Here is a 15913-nt window from a genome sequence, read left to right as displayed (position 1 = left end):
CTTAAATGATCATCTGCACATATTACACAAAAGGATCCTGTTGACATCAAAATCGGGAAATGCAGTGAGCATCAATGGTGTATCTTTAACAGCTGGTTTCTTTGTGTTGCTTTCAAACCATAGACGATCGCAAACGTAGCATACAGAACAGAAATCATTTTTCATAAATCTCCTTTCAAAATCTCGATGCGCGTTCTTATGTAAATAGTAGTCTGTGTAAGGAAAAGGAGCTTGATTATTTACACTTGTCTGCTCTGCAATTGGAGAAATGTCCCGTTGTACATAATTAATACTTCTTCCAGTCACATAGTTCCCTGAGGAGCTGTTGTGGCCATCAACAAAATCCTCCAACTGCATTGATCATATGCTATACGAGCGGCATCGCAAAATATCACGCCCAAAAGTTCACTGATCCTATCCTTCCACCTAGTTGCAGGTCTTCCTTTAACAGCAGTTTTTGGAGTTGGTTTTGTTATGGTCTCTGTGGCTTCAGATAATGATTGATGTGAAAACATCTGTAGTGGAATATAACGAATCTCGAGCCTAACAGTGGAATGTAACGAAAATTCGGATTGCAACAATACAAATACTTGTATTGTTTCAATTATGATTTTGACATCATACTATTCAACAAATGGGTAATTAGGCTATCGATTTGGATTTCGCTAACCTCTTTCAAATGTTGATTTGATAGAATTATTAGCTGGCATGAGCATAAAATGTTACCTCATTCATAACTTTGGTTCTAACTGTTTGATTTTAAAACGGTTCTGATTTTTGTCAAAGATGTTTTCACATAAAACATCCTTCATGCGTACCAGGTACACATGTGATTTTTTTTTTTTTTTTTCCCTTGACATAACTATTGAGTCAACAACAGGGATTCACAAAAAAAAAAAAGAATGAAAATGTTGAAAAATTATATCCAGCATAATATCGGGGGTTTCCCCGTACAAAAGTTCAACAATGCTGTGTTATGCAAGGTTTGCCACAATTCTCTAACTGTGTTGTGCAAGGATTGCAGCAATTTATCCATCGTGTTAGAGAAAAACTATGTTGTAGAAGTACCGTATTATACGGGGGGGGGGTTTGCCTGTATTGCAATCTACAGTAGAACCCCATTAATCCGGCTCCTGATGATCTGGACTGGATTTTCAGTTAGGAGAAAATTTCTGACTATCAAAAAAATATATATTTTTTTGATAGTCAGAAATTAGTCAGACCCTAGTTCATTGACCTTTGGGAGGGGGGTTTAAAATTTAAAATAGTAAAAAAAAAATAAGCAATCAATGACAAAGAACACTGCACGCACAAATTGCAACTAACACAATATGCGCAAGTGAGAACGGAGTAACAAGTTACGAAACTTATAAAATAGGAATGAAGAGAACATTCTGCAAATTTATTTGTTTTTGATATGATTGAAGATTTCATGGAAGGGGAAACACATTTCACCATAATAATGTAAAAACCCACAGAATACCAGCTTTCGGTATTATTGCAAATTCAATAAGATCGTGTTTACTGTCCGTTTATAGATTGCACAAACAGAAATGCATAATAAACAGCGGACTGCTAATTGTTTTTATTGTTTTATGGTTGTGACCTCCAGAAATCCAACTGGACCACGTGGTATGGTCGGAGGCAATCGTAAGGTAATCTCGAATGCTGGCCTATTCAGTCGACAGCTTCAGCTAGCATTGTTTCTGATTTGAAAAAAATGTAGGAAAGCTATCGAACTTTTGTGCAAAAATGGCGACCAAAGACAGCTTAGGAAATAGAGCTACCATTAAGCAGGCAAAAAATGAAAATGTGGACGAGGCTTTATACATTTAGTTTTATCAAGAACGAGAGCAAGGGGTTCCTCTTTCAGGCTCAATCCTTCAATTAAGGGATCTTAGCCTTAACGAAAAGTTAGGAGGTGACCTGTCTTTTACTGCGAGTTTGGAGTAGTATCAAGGTGGAAGGAGCGTCATGGAATCCGACAGGTCGGAATTACAGGTGAAAATCTTTCTGTTGATTGTATTGCAAGCAAATAATTTAAAGTACAGTTTCTCAAGTTTATTAGTGAAGAAAGTTTAGTTCCATCCCAAATTTTTAATGCTGATGAGACTAGTTTATTTTTCAAAATGTTACCCAAAAAAACACTTGCCTTTAGAACTTAACTCTTCAGCTAAAGGACATAAATCAAGTAAGGAAAGAGTGACATTGCTTTTGTGCAGTAATGTGTCTGGGAATTTAAAGTTACCACTGTTAGTCATTGGAAAATCTTCTAAGCCCCGTGCTCTTAAAAGTATGAACTTAAATGCCCTCCCAGCTAAGTACATGTCACAAAAATCAGCTTGGATGAGCTCAGCTCTTTTTATAGATTGGTTTTTCATCTCGTTTGTTCCCTTCGTTAAAAAATAGTTAAGGGATCAAGGACTGGAAGAAAAAGCAGTTTTATTCATTGATAATGCTACATCCCACCCAGCAGAAGAACAACTATGATCTGGCAACATCTTTGTAAAATTTTTGCTACCCAACATTACTGCACTGTTACTGCACTATTACAACCTATGGATCAAGGGAATATAGAGGCTGTGAATTGATGGTACAGAAAGAAGTTGATAATCACACTGTTAGAACAACATGAGGCATTTGAAATAAAATCAAACTTTATGGACCTTCTTAAAACTGTCAACATAAAGACAGTCATTTATTTTTCTGCTGCAGCTTGGGACGAAACTGACAAGGCTACCCTTATCAAATGCTGGAAAAAACTTTGGCCTGATGTTCCAATAGAAAGATCTGAGGAGGAAATGGATATTTCTTTGGATCCTGATGATGACAAGGATGATGATGATGATTTTGTTCAGTAATTTGAACATCTAGGGGATTATTCAGACGTAACAAATGAAGACATTGCCCCATGGATAATGTGTGATAATGATCTTGGACATCAGATCCTCACTGAGGAAGACATCATGCAAGCATGCTCATCATCATCATTCGTTGCAAGCTAATGAAGACGACAACTCTGATGATGAAGTGTGTGAGGATGGTGCGAGTCGCACTGAAGCAATTAGAATGCTGGAGAAGCTGCTGATTTATTTCGAGAGACAGGATGACACATCAGCTGGTGAGCTTCTGACCTTGAAGCAGTTGCGAGATCATGCGGCCTGAAAGCAAGTTTCAAAATTAAAGCAAAAAAAACATTGAGGACTATTTCAAGTAAACTTCTTGAAAATACTTTTGTTTAATTGTGTAATATTTTTGTTTAATTGTGTAATATAATGTTCTACCTTAAAACTTTATTGCTTTGTACAGTATTTTGGTTACTTACCATATTCTTTTATGTTTTATAATTTTTACTTTAAAATATTGTTTTATTAAAATATAAAAACCAATTTAGTTCAAATTTTGTTATTTAGTAACTTTAAATAAAAACTGGTACATTAAAGATAGCTTCCGGTTAATCCGAATTTTCTCTAATCCGGACCGAGTGTGGTCTCAGAAAAAAATAAGTTAAAAGTGAAAGAAAGTAGTATTAAACTTTATTTATTTTTAGAGTATATGTGATTAATATATTTAATTACAGGATACAGGAGCACTTCGAATAGGTAGTCACGTTGGACCCCTTCATCCCGGCCAAGTGTATTCTGGAGGTAAGACTGAAAGCATGCTGAAAATTAGAATTATATTAATGAAATTCTGTTAGAAAAAAGGATTGACATTCATTACATATAGAATTATCCAAGCAGATAATTATCTGCTTGGATAATTCTGTTTCAGCAAAAATGTTATGCAGTATCTAAATGAACAGTTTCCTAGCCAATGGATTGGCTCTGGTAATGCACTTTAGCCAACTCATTTCTTGGATCTTAACTCAGTTTATCTTGTTTGGAGCAATTGAAAAATCTGCTATATGGAGCACAAGTTGGACATGGGAGATTACCACTTCGGTGAATACTTGATGCTGCAAAACTTGTTGAGCCACGATGTGCAAACAAGTTGATGATGCACAGTTTGAACAATTACTGTAGATTAAATTCTATAATATTTTTTATTGCACTGTGTGTGTACTGTATAATTGTGATGTAATATTTTTGTACAATACTGTGGGATGTACTGTACAGTGTAATGCAATCATCATGTACTTTACAGTGTAATGCAATCGTGTACTGTACAGTGTTATTCCCCCCCCTTCAATTTGTTTTTTAATTTTTCCAAAACCAAACTTCAAGTCAAATTTCAAATATCCATAGCTCACTAACCGTTGAAATCGGATTCATAATGATATAACATTTTAAAGTCACAGGAACCATGTGTGTGTGTGAAACAAAATTTATAAAACACTAAAATATTAATTATACCATTACAGAATCACACAAAAGAAAAAAAAAAAAAATGGATTGTACTTATCTGGTCCTGTTAGGAAACTTCTTGTTGCAACAGACAAAAACCTGTAACTGTTATACTTACTGTGAGTATTCATTCTGGGAATGGTGGACTTTAAATAGTCTGTACCATTTTTAAATATTTAGCCCCCTTGATGTGGGCTCCTGTACCTGGGGATCTCCCAGGTACAGTGGCGCTGCTGGTCCTCCAGATTCGTATCACTGCACAGCCTACGTTCCAAGCTACCATCATAGGAATCTGGTATGTGTGCCGTGTCTGTGACCTGTGGAAATTCGGAAAGGGGGATAATGGTGGCTGAGGGGCCCAACTTCAACACACCACTTTGATATGACAGGTGGGGTCCTGGATGACTTGGCCATGATCAATGCCACGCTCCTACCTTCATGGTCCGAGGGACAGAATTCAGGCTGGTGACGGTGCAGGTATAGTGTCTGGGTAGCCCTGGCATCCCACTCCCGAGCACATTTATTGCTTGCTGGGTAGTGGGCATTCCTTTGGGCTCTGTGGTGGGTGGGGAGCCTGGGTGCTGAACCAAAATAAAATACCAATATGAATCCCAACATGGCCCCTATCAGAAAATGATGAAAAAGAAACAAACACCATTTCAGCAAAGAGGCCCAGAACTGAAACAATATCAGGTCCTACCCCAAGATACCTTATAATCCATTCTACTGGAGAAAAACCTGTAGGTTTTTCTCCAGTAGAATGAGAAAATGTTGCCCTTCTTTATCCAGAAGGATTTGGAAAGGTTGGCAGGCTCACTTAAATCGGTAAAACGGCCGTGTTCTGGGGATATCCTCGTCAAAATCAAGTGTGACTAACTCTCTGAACAGCTCCTTAGATCAAAACTTATTGGGGGAATGTCAATTACGGTAACACCCCATAAGACACTGAACTCATCCAGAGGTAGGATCACTGAATAGAATCTTCTTGTAGTGTCTGAAGAGGAGGAGATCTGTTCAGAACTAAAATTGCAAGGACTTATAGCTGCAAAGTGAATGTTTGTACGTAGGGATGGGAATCTAGTCATGACTAGAAATTTCATCCCTAATTTTAATACACGTACATCATCTAACGAGATTAAAATTGGTGATCTGAACTGCACGATATATCCATATATTCCAAACTCATTTATGGTGCTTCAATTGCTAGAAATATGGATATTCACAAATGACTTACTGTGGTGCTTGTAGGCGTTACCTTTTACCTTATTAGTTCTTATTGCATTGGCTCGTCAATTGTAAGGGTATTGTTTTATACTTTGCCTCGCCAATTGTAGGCATAAATTCTTTGGTTTTTATTATTAACCATATACCCTTGGCTACTAAGCTAAACCCTACTTTAATTTTATTTATGGAAACTATCAAGTTATCCTTGGGCCTCTGACTGCTTCTACAAGATTTCAGGTTTAATTGCATTTTTAGCTAGGAATTGAGTGAGCAATTTACAAACACACTTAAAGAAGTTTAACATGTTTAATTATAGAAATTGACTTAAAGGTTTACAAAATTGATCAACAAAACTCTTCGTATTACAAACATTCCTCACTGGGATAAACCAAAACAATAAGTTCATTCAGCATATCTTGTTACTAAATTGAAACAAAAGTTCCTTTACAATATCCAATTTGTTTATCCAGTTATTCCTTAGGCTAGTTCAAAATATCACAGTTAGGATTTCAGAATGCCTTTCTTCCCCTTTTTGGATTATTCTCTTGACTAGAAATAATAATACGAAACAGTACTTACAATTATTTTCACTTCGCCGACCTTTTGGACCAGTTCCTTTATCTTCTAGCACTTTCTTTTACGGTTTCCACATCAGATTAAACTCTCCTCTATCAAACTCATTCTGAAGTGGCATATACTTATTAACTGCCCACTTATTTTAACTTTATTAACACTTGAAACTACTAGTTGCGTAACTGTAACTAATTACAATTCCCAAACACGACTTTTCTCGATTACTAACTTACTCGCTGCTTCCAAACTTGTTAACTCTGAACGAGTCATGCCCTTACACCGGCAAATCCTCTCGTCTGTAATCCGACAATATTCTCGCTGTTTCCCAACTATTACTCTCATGGAACTCCTTCCCTTACGGAACAACTCCTTTCTCTACAACTCCTCCCTCTATCACTACTACCTCTACAACTCCTCCCTCTATAACTAAACACCTCTACAACTCCTCCCTCTATAACTCCTACCACTATAACTAACTTAACGCTACTAAACCAGTCCTTATTTATCCCATTTTTATCCATGATTCCCTGAATTTAGACCTGACCTCCCCTAGGTAAGCCGAATGTTCCCCGCAATTTTTTTTATTTTTAAAAAAACAATAAGCTTAAGCTTACATGCTCTTGCTTGCACTCGCCGGGAGCACGTTCTAAGGACCACAAAGTGAAATCATGTAAATCTACAAAACCTACATGCATTAATTGCCAAGGCCTTGCATACTCTCAAGCATGCCAGAGGTGGAATGAAGAAAAAAAATATATATATAAATAATTAAAAATACAAAGACTTAAAGCAGAGTTTAACTTCTCATATCAGGAGGCCAGAAAAGTAATTAAACCTGTAGCAATGAGGAATAAGGCTATATGTGCTGAAAAAGGTTACAAAGAAATGTTCTATAGGTACGCAAACCAAAATGACTGTACCACCAAAAGAGTCATTTGCACTTATCGCCTGCTATTTACTGAGTTCAAACACCAGCACAGAAGACTCAGTCAGTTACCACTCCATTATTAGTACCTCCTTGTGCCACAGCAGTAGAAAAATCAAGTGGTAATGTAAAAGGACAGGAAATCCAAATGAAACTGTCATGGAGCTCTCTGTGGAAGAAGAAATGGACACAGGACAGTGTCCATACTTCCCCAAATAAGATAAATCCAGGATGGAAAAATTTAAGCTCTCAGCACTTCGGAAGCCAACCGACAGATCCGCCACGAACAAGTAATGACTAAATTCCCTTAGTGTAATTGTCGTGGATTCTGGTGAAATGCAGAAGACATCAAGGCACTCCTGCAAAAGCATGAACCAGCCTGATATTGCTTACAGAAGACTTATCTAAAAGTAAATGATGGCCCACCATGCATAACATCACGATTATTCGTAAGGATAGAATTGTTGGAGGAGTCACAATCCTCGTAGGCAACCAGTCCCCATTTCAGCATTTGCAACTTATGACCAACATAGAGGCTGTTGCAATTTGCCATACAGTGGGGTTTTTATTAGCAGTCTGCTCCATTTAATTGCCACCTGAGACTTACATACCCCAGAAAGACCTTGATGATCTTATTTTGCAGTTGGCTCCCCATTTCTTGCTTCTCGGGATTTTAATGGACATAGCACCTTGTGGGGTACCGCCAATATCAGTGGAAGAGGACGAGTCATAGAGCATATGCTCACTGACAACAGTCTCTCCCTTCTAAATGTGGGAACGAATACCTTTTTTCAAATGTCTATCTGTACTTTTTCGGCAGCGCCTCGGTGGGCAGGAGCAGCAGTGCGTAGCACACGCTTCTCGATTAGACTGGGGTTTGAGCCCGTGCCCACCAAATACGGAGGATGTGGAAAGGTCAGAGAATGACCACCGCATATCCCTGGAGCAATATGGCCTTAGTTGCTAATGCTCCTAAAAACAAAATAACAAACAAACAAACTTTTTCTGCCATTGATTTTTCTATCTGCTTCCCTTCTCTCCTGCCTTCTCTTGCCTGGGAGGTGAAGGAAAACCTGTATGGAAGTGATCACTTCCCCGTGATAACCTGTTTACATAGTGGGAGACCATGTCTTCATTTTAGGTTACTGTGGTGGAAGATTTATCAGACTGACTGGAATGCCTTTCAACATCTGGAAAATTTTGACATCACTACAGTCAGTCAGTCAGGAGCCTATCAATGATGCATGCAATCATGTACACCACAGAAAGTATTGTCCATGCAGCTGTAGTTACAGTTCCAAAAATATCCACCTGGTTTCCACCATTTCCCAAACCATGGTTGAATTCAGAATGCACAGCTGTAAAAAAGGCCCAAAACAAAGCATGGGAGATATTCCACTGATATCCCACCACAGCCAATCTCATAGCTTTTAAACATGCATGTGCTAAAGCACATTATATCCACCCTCAGAGCAAAAAGAATCCTAGATCCATTTTACATATTCTATTAACCAGATGACCAGCTCTAAGGTTGTCTGGGAAAAAGTGCAGAAAATTCAAGGAAAGTACATGGCATACCCCTCATCGGTCTTGGAATATAATGGATGTACTATTTCAGACTACTGCAATAGCTTTGGGGGAACATTTGCTAACATTTCAGCAACCTCATCTTACTACCCTGGGTTTTCTGATCCTTAAATACAAAACTGAAAAACAGTCCCTTAATTATACATCAGAGTTTCTACCTATAATGGGCCTTTTACCCTCTAAGAGCTAAAAACAGCACTTGCCCTCAGAAAAGCTACCACTGTTGGACCATATAACATCCATTATGACATGATATAAGACACCTTTCATCAAAATCCACGGACCACTGCTCTTATACAACAGAATCTTCCTTGAGGAGTAGTTTCCAGATACCTGGCACAAGACAATTATTCTTAGTTGATCTTATTTTGCAGGCTTTTGCTAAGTCAGGCAAGAACCCCTAAACATCCAACAAACTACCACCCTATCTCTTTAACTTGCTGTTTGCGTAAATTATTGGAGAGAATGGTCAGTGCTCATCTTTAATGGCACTTAGAATCAAATGACCTTCTCTCCCGAACTCAGTGTGGCTTCCAAAAGAATGTCTACTTTGCACCACTTAATTAGAATGGAAACATCTATTCAAGATGCTTTCCTTAAAAGAGAGCACCTGGTGTCAATCTTCTTTGATATGGAAAAAGTGTATGACACAACTTGGAGATTTGGTATTTTAAAAAATATTTAGGTGTCCTCTAAGACCAATGCCTTAGAGGCCACCTTCCTGTTTGTATTAAAAGCTTTTTATCTTCTCGTTTTTTCCAAGTTCAAGTAGGATCCACCAAGTTCAAGTAAGTAGGATCCACCTTAGTCATTTTGCCAAGAGGAGGGAGTTTTAAGGTAGTACAGCATGGGTCTGTTTTAAACCCAGGGGCTCACATCTGGTGAGTATGGGTTTGGCTCACCCAGGGTCCTGAGCTGGATATCATCATTCTTCTCTTTCACGGTGATTCCCTTTTACTTTTGTCTCTCTCTCTCTCTCTCTCTCTCTCTCTCTCTCTCTCTTAGGGTAACTGGGGAAATTTATTTTTGGCTGGTGCAGCATAAGCCTCAGGCTTCCTTGTACTATATAGCTAATAATAATAATGTGTTACACTTTTTGCATTAAAGTTAACTCTATTACTGAATAACTTCCTCCAACCATAAAAAGTGCACTGTATGTTAATGATTTCAGCATTTTTTCCCAGTCATGCAACATGAGAGTTATAGAGATGCAACTGCAACAAGCCGTTGATTATCTTAGCTCCTGGGCAATGGCCAATGATTTCAGGTCCTCATCGGAGAAGACCGTTTGCATCCATTTTTGCCACAGCATAACCTTCACCCCAAACCTGAATTAAGACTTGAACAAAGCACCATTCCAATAGTAGTGAGAATTAAATTCTTGGGACTCATATTTGACAGAAAGCTGACATTTCTCAATCATATCAAACAGTTGTCTCTACAGTATGCTTTTAAGCTGAACATCCTGCCAAACCACCCCATGTGGACATCCATTTTTCAGCCATGGTGAGAAAATCTTTATAACATGCATCAGACTGCAAACCGTCCATTCGGTATATATGTCCAAGAGCTTCTCAGAGAGCTGAACCTTACGGTAGACAAGGTTGTGCTATTAACCGAGAGCTCCTTCCGCCTTTGCACCCTCTAACTCCAGCATGTGACTTCTCTTTTAAAAACTTGATGGTCAGATGCACTGCCTACTGTCTACCTTCAGCTCTAATTACAACACTGAGCCAAACATTCTGACTTCTTGCCTGTGTACACAGATGGCTCTAAGTCAAAATTGTGTTGGATATGCAGCAGTCTTTTCTGCCCCAGGTGCCAAGCGATTTATTAGTGACTAAGTGATTCCCAGCGATATATAGTGTTCTAAAAAATATACAAGTTTCTTTAATTTTCATCGTTAAATTCCCTTTAGTTTTTGTGAAACAGCTCTTTATCTTACAATCAGTAAGTGAAGACACAGAAAGGAAACTCACCTTTCTTATTTTTTCTCTTATTCTCACTTTTACTAATCTAACTTACAAAGCCGCTTGGTCACTAAGAGGCACTGCTCTTGCCTCCACATGGCAGGGCTGGTAACCTGGGAGAGGAAAGTAACACTCCCAGGGCCAAAAGAGCAAACATGAGTAGTAAAATAACTACTAGTACTATAGGGCTTCAAGAGAAAGCTCTACCAAGTAGTGAAACAGAAAACACAAAATCAAAGAGACAGAAGACAGATATGGACCCACCAAAAATACCAACATTCATTGTCATACATGCGACAGGAGATCAGACATTAGGACGTATGTCTCCGTTTGTTATTCAGAAAACATTAGAGGGTCTAGTAGGATCTCCCAAATCAGTTCAACGGCTGAGATCTGGAGACATACTAGTGGAAACAGAAAATCCCAAACATTCCCAGAAGTTACTTTCAACAACAATTTTTGGAAGAATGCCAGTAGTTATAACACCACACAACACTGAATTCTTCCAGAGGGGTGATCTCAGAGTGGGACCTCTTAAATGTGTCAGAGGAAGAGCTCACAGAAGAATTAAGAAGCCAAAGAGTTACAGGAGTGAAGAGAATTAATATCCAAAGGGATGGAAATATAATTCCAACAAGAACCCTTATCATAACATTTAATACTCCAAAACCTCCAACAACAATCAAAGCAGGATATCTGAACTGCCAAGTACGACAATACATACCAAATCCACTACGTTGTTACAAATGTCAGAAATTTGGACATTCACAAATGGCATGCAGAAACTCAGCAACCTGTGCAAAATGTGATTCTAAAGAACACGAGACTACAGTTTACTCTGCCAACATCTTGAAATGTACAAACTGTAAAGGGGAAACACCCAGCCTACTCAAAAACGTGTGAAAAATGGAAACAAGAGGAACTAATTCAGAAATACAAAACAGAACACAAACAACATACCAAGAAGCAAGGAGAATAATACAGCCACGGCCTACAAACAAGCCAACATATGCACAAGCAGTAATCCAATATAAATCAGTAGAAGTTCAAACCAAAATTTCCATGATGCCAAAAGAATCATCTACTGCATTGAAGGCATAGAAACAGGAGAAAACAGTGAATACCTCAATTTCTCTTCACACAGAACAGATATCCACAAATCAGCATCACAACGAAAACCGACCTAAACTTATAAACACCAAAGAAACCGAACAGATGGAAATAGGAAAAATAAACACGACTGAAGAACCAGTATTAGAAATTTTCGCAGAAGAAGATATGGACATGGACCGGCCAAACTATGCTAAAAAAGATAAGACAAGGCATAAGAATGCTCCATTTCGGAAGCAACCTGGAAGCTCTAGAAAAACCAAATAATGGATCAGTTCATCCAGTGGAACTGTAGAGGACTATGTGCCAATTACGATGATGTCCAGTATTTAATAACACAACATACGCCAATATGCTTTTGTCTACAAGAGACATACCTTAGACAACAAGACACCCTTTCAGTAAAAAATTATAGAATGTATAGGAAAGACAGATTAAGAGAAAGGTCAACACATGTAGGAGTAGCCATCTTAGTCCATAACCACATCCCAACCGAACACATTCCTTTAAACAGCAATATAGAAGCGATAGCGGTAAGAATAACACTGAAATTTAGGGTAACCATCTGTTCAGTGTACCTTCCACAAAGACCAGATATACCATTTGAGGAAATAGACCAACTAATCTCCCAACTCCCATCACCTTTCTGTATAATGGGAGACCTGAATGGGCATAGTCAACTGTGGGGAAACACTGATATCAACAGACGAGGACAGATAATAAAAAAAATAATAGACCATCATAAATTTTCTCTACTCAATAATGGCAAACATACGTATTTTCACTTTCCTAGTTGTACAACCTCAGCAGTAGATCTAACTATATGCACGCCTTCTCTTCTACCAGAATTAAAGTGGCAAGTAATAGAAAACCCATACAGCAGTGACCACTACCCAGTAATCACCATACTGACCAGAAACCCTCCTTGCCATCCAAACAGACCACCCCGCTGGAAAATAGAAAAAGGTAACTGGGAAAAATTTAGAGAACTAGCAATATTTAATCCACAAATCATCCAAGAAACATCGGTTGATGACGCTCTGAAGCACGTCACAGATACCTTAATACAAGCAGCCAAACAAACAATACCCACAACCTCAACTCGTTTTCCGTTGCACCCAAAATCCTGGTGGGACGAAGATTGCATGAAAACAAGAAGACAACAAAACAAAGCTTGGAATAAGTTTTGGAGATATCCTACAACGGATAATCTGATAAAATTTAAGCAAGCACGAGCGCTAGCTAGGTATACACGGAAACAAGCCAGAAAAACTTCCTGGATCCAGTTTACTTCCTCTATAAATAGAACAACAAACACAAAAATAATATGGAATAAAATAGGAAAAATGAATGGGAAGTATAAAAATCAATCATCACTAGTATTACATTGGAATGGAGAAAGCATTACCGAACCATCAGAGATAGCTAATATATTAGGTGAAACGTTTGCTAAAGTATCGTCAAAACAATCCTACGCTATTGAATTTTTGACCTATAAGGAGAAAACGGGAAAAAAAACAGAATTAATTTTAATACTAAAAGGATTGAACCCTACAACCAACCAATTACAATACATGAATTATGTCAAGCAGTATCACAAACAAAACCAAGTGAGTTGGACCAGACAACATACACTATGATATGCTTAAACACCTAAAGCAGGAAGAGATAGAAAACCTCCTTCAACTGCACAACAGCATATTTCTAGAAAACCAATATCCTGAAGTGTGGCATCATGCAATAGTATTAGCTTTCCAAAAACCCAATAAAGATCAGAAGGACCCAAACAACTATCGTTCGATAACCCTCACAAGCTGCTTAAGCAAAGTACTAGAGAAGATCATCAACAAAAGATTAGTCTGGTTTTTTGAGACAACTAACTGGTTCACCAATATGCCGTGTGGGTTTAGACACAATCGATCCAAATTAGATCACCTTGTACGAATAGAAGCAGATATAAGAGATGCATATATAACCTCAAAGCATATGGTTACTGTATTTTTTGATATAGAAAAGGCCTATGACACAGTATGGAGACACGGTATATTACAAGATATCCACGATGCAGGACTCAAGAGGACATTTACCACTATTCATTCAAAATTTCATGAAAAATAGAACATTTCAAGTTAGAGTACAAAACACCATGTCAAAATCATATAAACAAGAAGGAGTTCCCCAAGGGTCTGTCCTGAGTGCCATACTATTCTCCATAAAAATAAATAGCATCACAAAACAACTACCACCCATAGTGTGATATGCACTATATGTAGATGACTTCAGTATTTCATATCAAGCACAGAACATGGGAACAATAGAAAGACAACTACAATGTGCAATTAACAACGTCAGTCATTGGGCCCAGAAAAACGGGTTTAGAATATCAAAAGAAAAAACAGACTGCGTACATTTCTGTAGAAAACGAAATTTACACCCTGAACCTGAACTAATATTGCAAGGTAACACAATACCAGTTAAACAAAGTGTAAAATTTCTTGGGCTTATTCTAGACAACGAGTTGACCTTTGTAGAACATATAAAAGAACTACGAATAAAATGTATGAAACAACTTAATATTCTTAAAGTCTTAACAACAACATCTTGGGGGCAGACCGTTATACCCTGTTCAACTTGTATAAAGCACTAGTAAGGTCAAAAATAGATTATGGAGCACCGGTTTATGCATCAGCAAGAAAGAGCGCCCTCAAATGGCTAGATCCGATTCACCATAGTGCAATACGAATAGCAACATGAGCTTTCCGCACATCCCCTATATACAGTCTCTATACAGAGGCTAATGAATCACCACTGTTCCTGAGGAGAGAACAGTTGTCACTGCTGTATGCTTACAGGATAAGACCCATAAGAGACCATCCGACTTGGACAACTTTATTCTCGCCAAAATGGGAAAACATATATAGGAACCGCAAAAGAGCAAACCAGCAGACTACAGGAGCTACTGATAACACATGATCTCAAAATAGATAATGTTTCAAACCAAGAAGGACATATAGATCCACCATGGATAAACCATACCAGAGATTATGAACTCCTCACACAAAACTGGAATAAAAATACTTTATCAGACAGCAACTTTCAACAACTGCATGCAGCACATAGAATGCAATATCCCAATCACATATCAATATATACAGACGGATCAAAATCAGAGAACCGTGTAGGAGCAGCAGCAGCAGTATTCCCAGATATTACATTGTCATGCCAACTCCCAAAAGAATACAGTGTCTACACCTGAAGAATTAGTAGCAGTTCAGATAGCCCTGGAGAATTTCAGAACCACCTACCACTTGAGAACAGTAATATACTGTGATTCATTAAGTGTAATCCAAGCCATACAAAACACAAGGAATATAACCCATCCAGTACTCTGGCTAATTAAACAGATACTAACAGGCTTCACAAATAAAAAACAAGAGATACTTTTCTGCTGGATACCAGGACACAAAGGGATAAAAGGAAATGAAGAAGCAGATAGAATTGCAAAATCAACCACTAACCTTCAAGAACAATATTTCACAGTTCCACATAAGGACTACAAGCCAATCATTAAAAATCGCTGTCTAACCCAATGGCAGGAACTCTGGCAAAAACAAACATGGAATAAATTATATGAAATAAAACCAAAAGTTGAGCACTGGAAAACAAGCATAAGGAAATCAAGGAGAGAAGTTGTTCTGACCAGATTGTGGATAGGCCATACACATTTCACAAATGGTTATCTATTACATGCAGAAGAACCCCCAAGATGCCAAGTATGCAATACTATCCAAACAGTTAAACCTATACTTACAGAATGCCCAACATATGAAAATGATCGACACCGAATTTTTTCATCATAATATAAAGGAAACCAAAACATCACCCTTAAAGATCTTATAGGTGACAAAGAACACGTGTCAGATATTTTTAGATTCATACAAACAATCAACATATACCATCTGCTATAAATAATAGTATAATACCACAGAAACAGTTAACCTTTTACATTCGAACAAGATTTATATAAAGAGAACATTGTATAACAAATGAACTGGCACACTATGATCTCCGTTGTCGATGCGCCAATAAACACCAAAACAACAACAACAGCAGCAGTCTTTTCCGACAATAGTGTATCTGAGCAGATTCCCCTGGAATGCAGCGATATTTAGCACTGC

General features: G+C 38.0%; 1 protein-coding gene across 5 annotated transcripts in view; it reads left to right on the top strand.

The window, feature by feature from the left end:
- Nucleotides 1-15913, top strand: part of Nt5b (5' nucleotidase B) — a 589792-nt gene that overhangs the window by 504133 nt on the left and 69746 nt on the right. For all 5 annotated transcript variants that reach the window (XR_016546972.1, XM_090374117.1, XM_090374115.1 and 2 more), the window contains exon 13: nucleotides 3581-3647. Coding sequence is in view for 4 of the 5 variants with exons in the window: in XM_090374117.1 (XP_090230243.1) it covers nucleotides 3581-3647 (67 nt within the window). In the remaining variant the exon portion in view is untranslated. The remainder of the gene's footprint in view (nucleotides 1-3580; nucleotides 3648-15913) is intronic.

Source organism: Mastigoproctus giganteus, chromosome 5 (genome assembly GCF_048544385.1).
Source record: "Mastigoproctus giganteus isolate SK-2022 chromosome 5, ASM4854438v1, whole genome shotgun sequence".
Classification (NCBI taxonomy): domain Eukaryota; kingdom Metazoa; phylum Arthropoda; class Arachnida; order Uropygi; family Thelyphonidae; genus Mastigoproctus; species Mastigoproctus giganteus.
The sequence above is the reverse complement of the archived record's forward strand: the minus strand, read 5'-3'. Positions and strand labels throughout refer to the sequence as shown.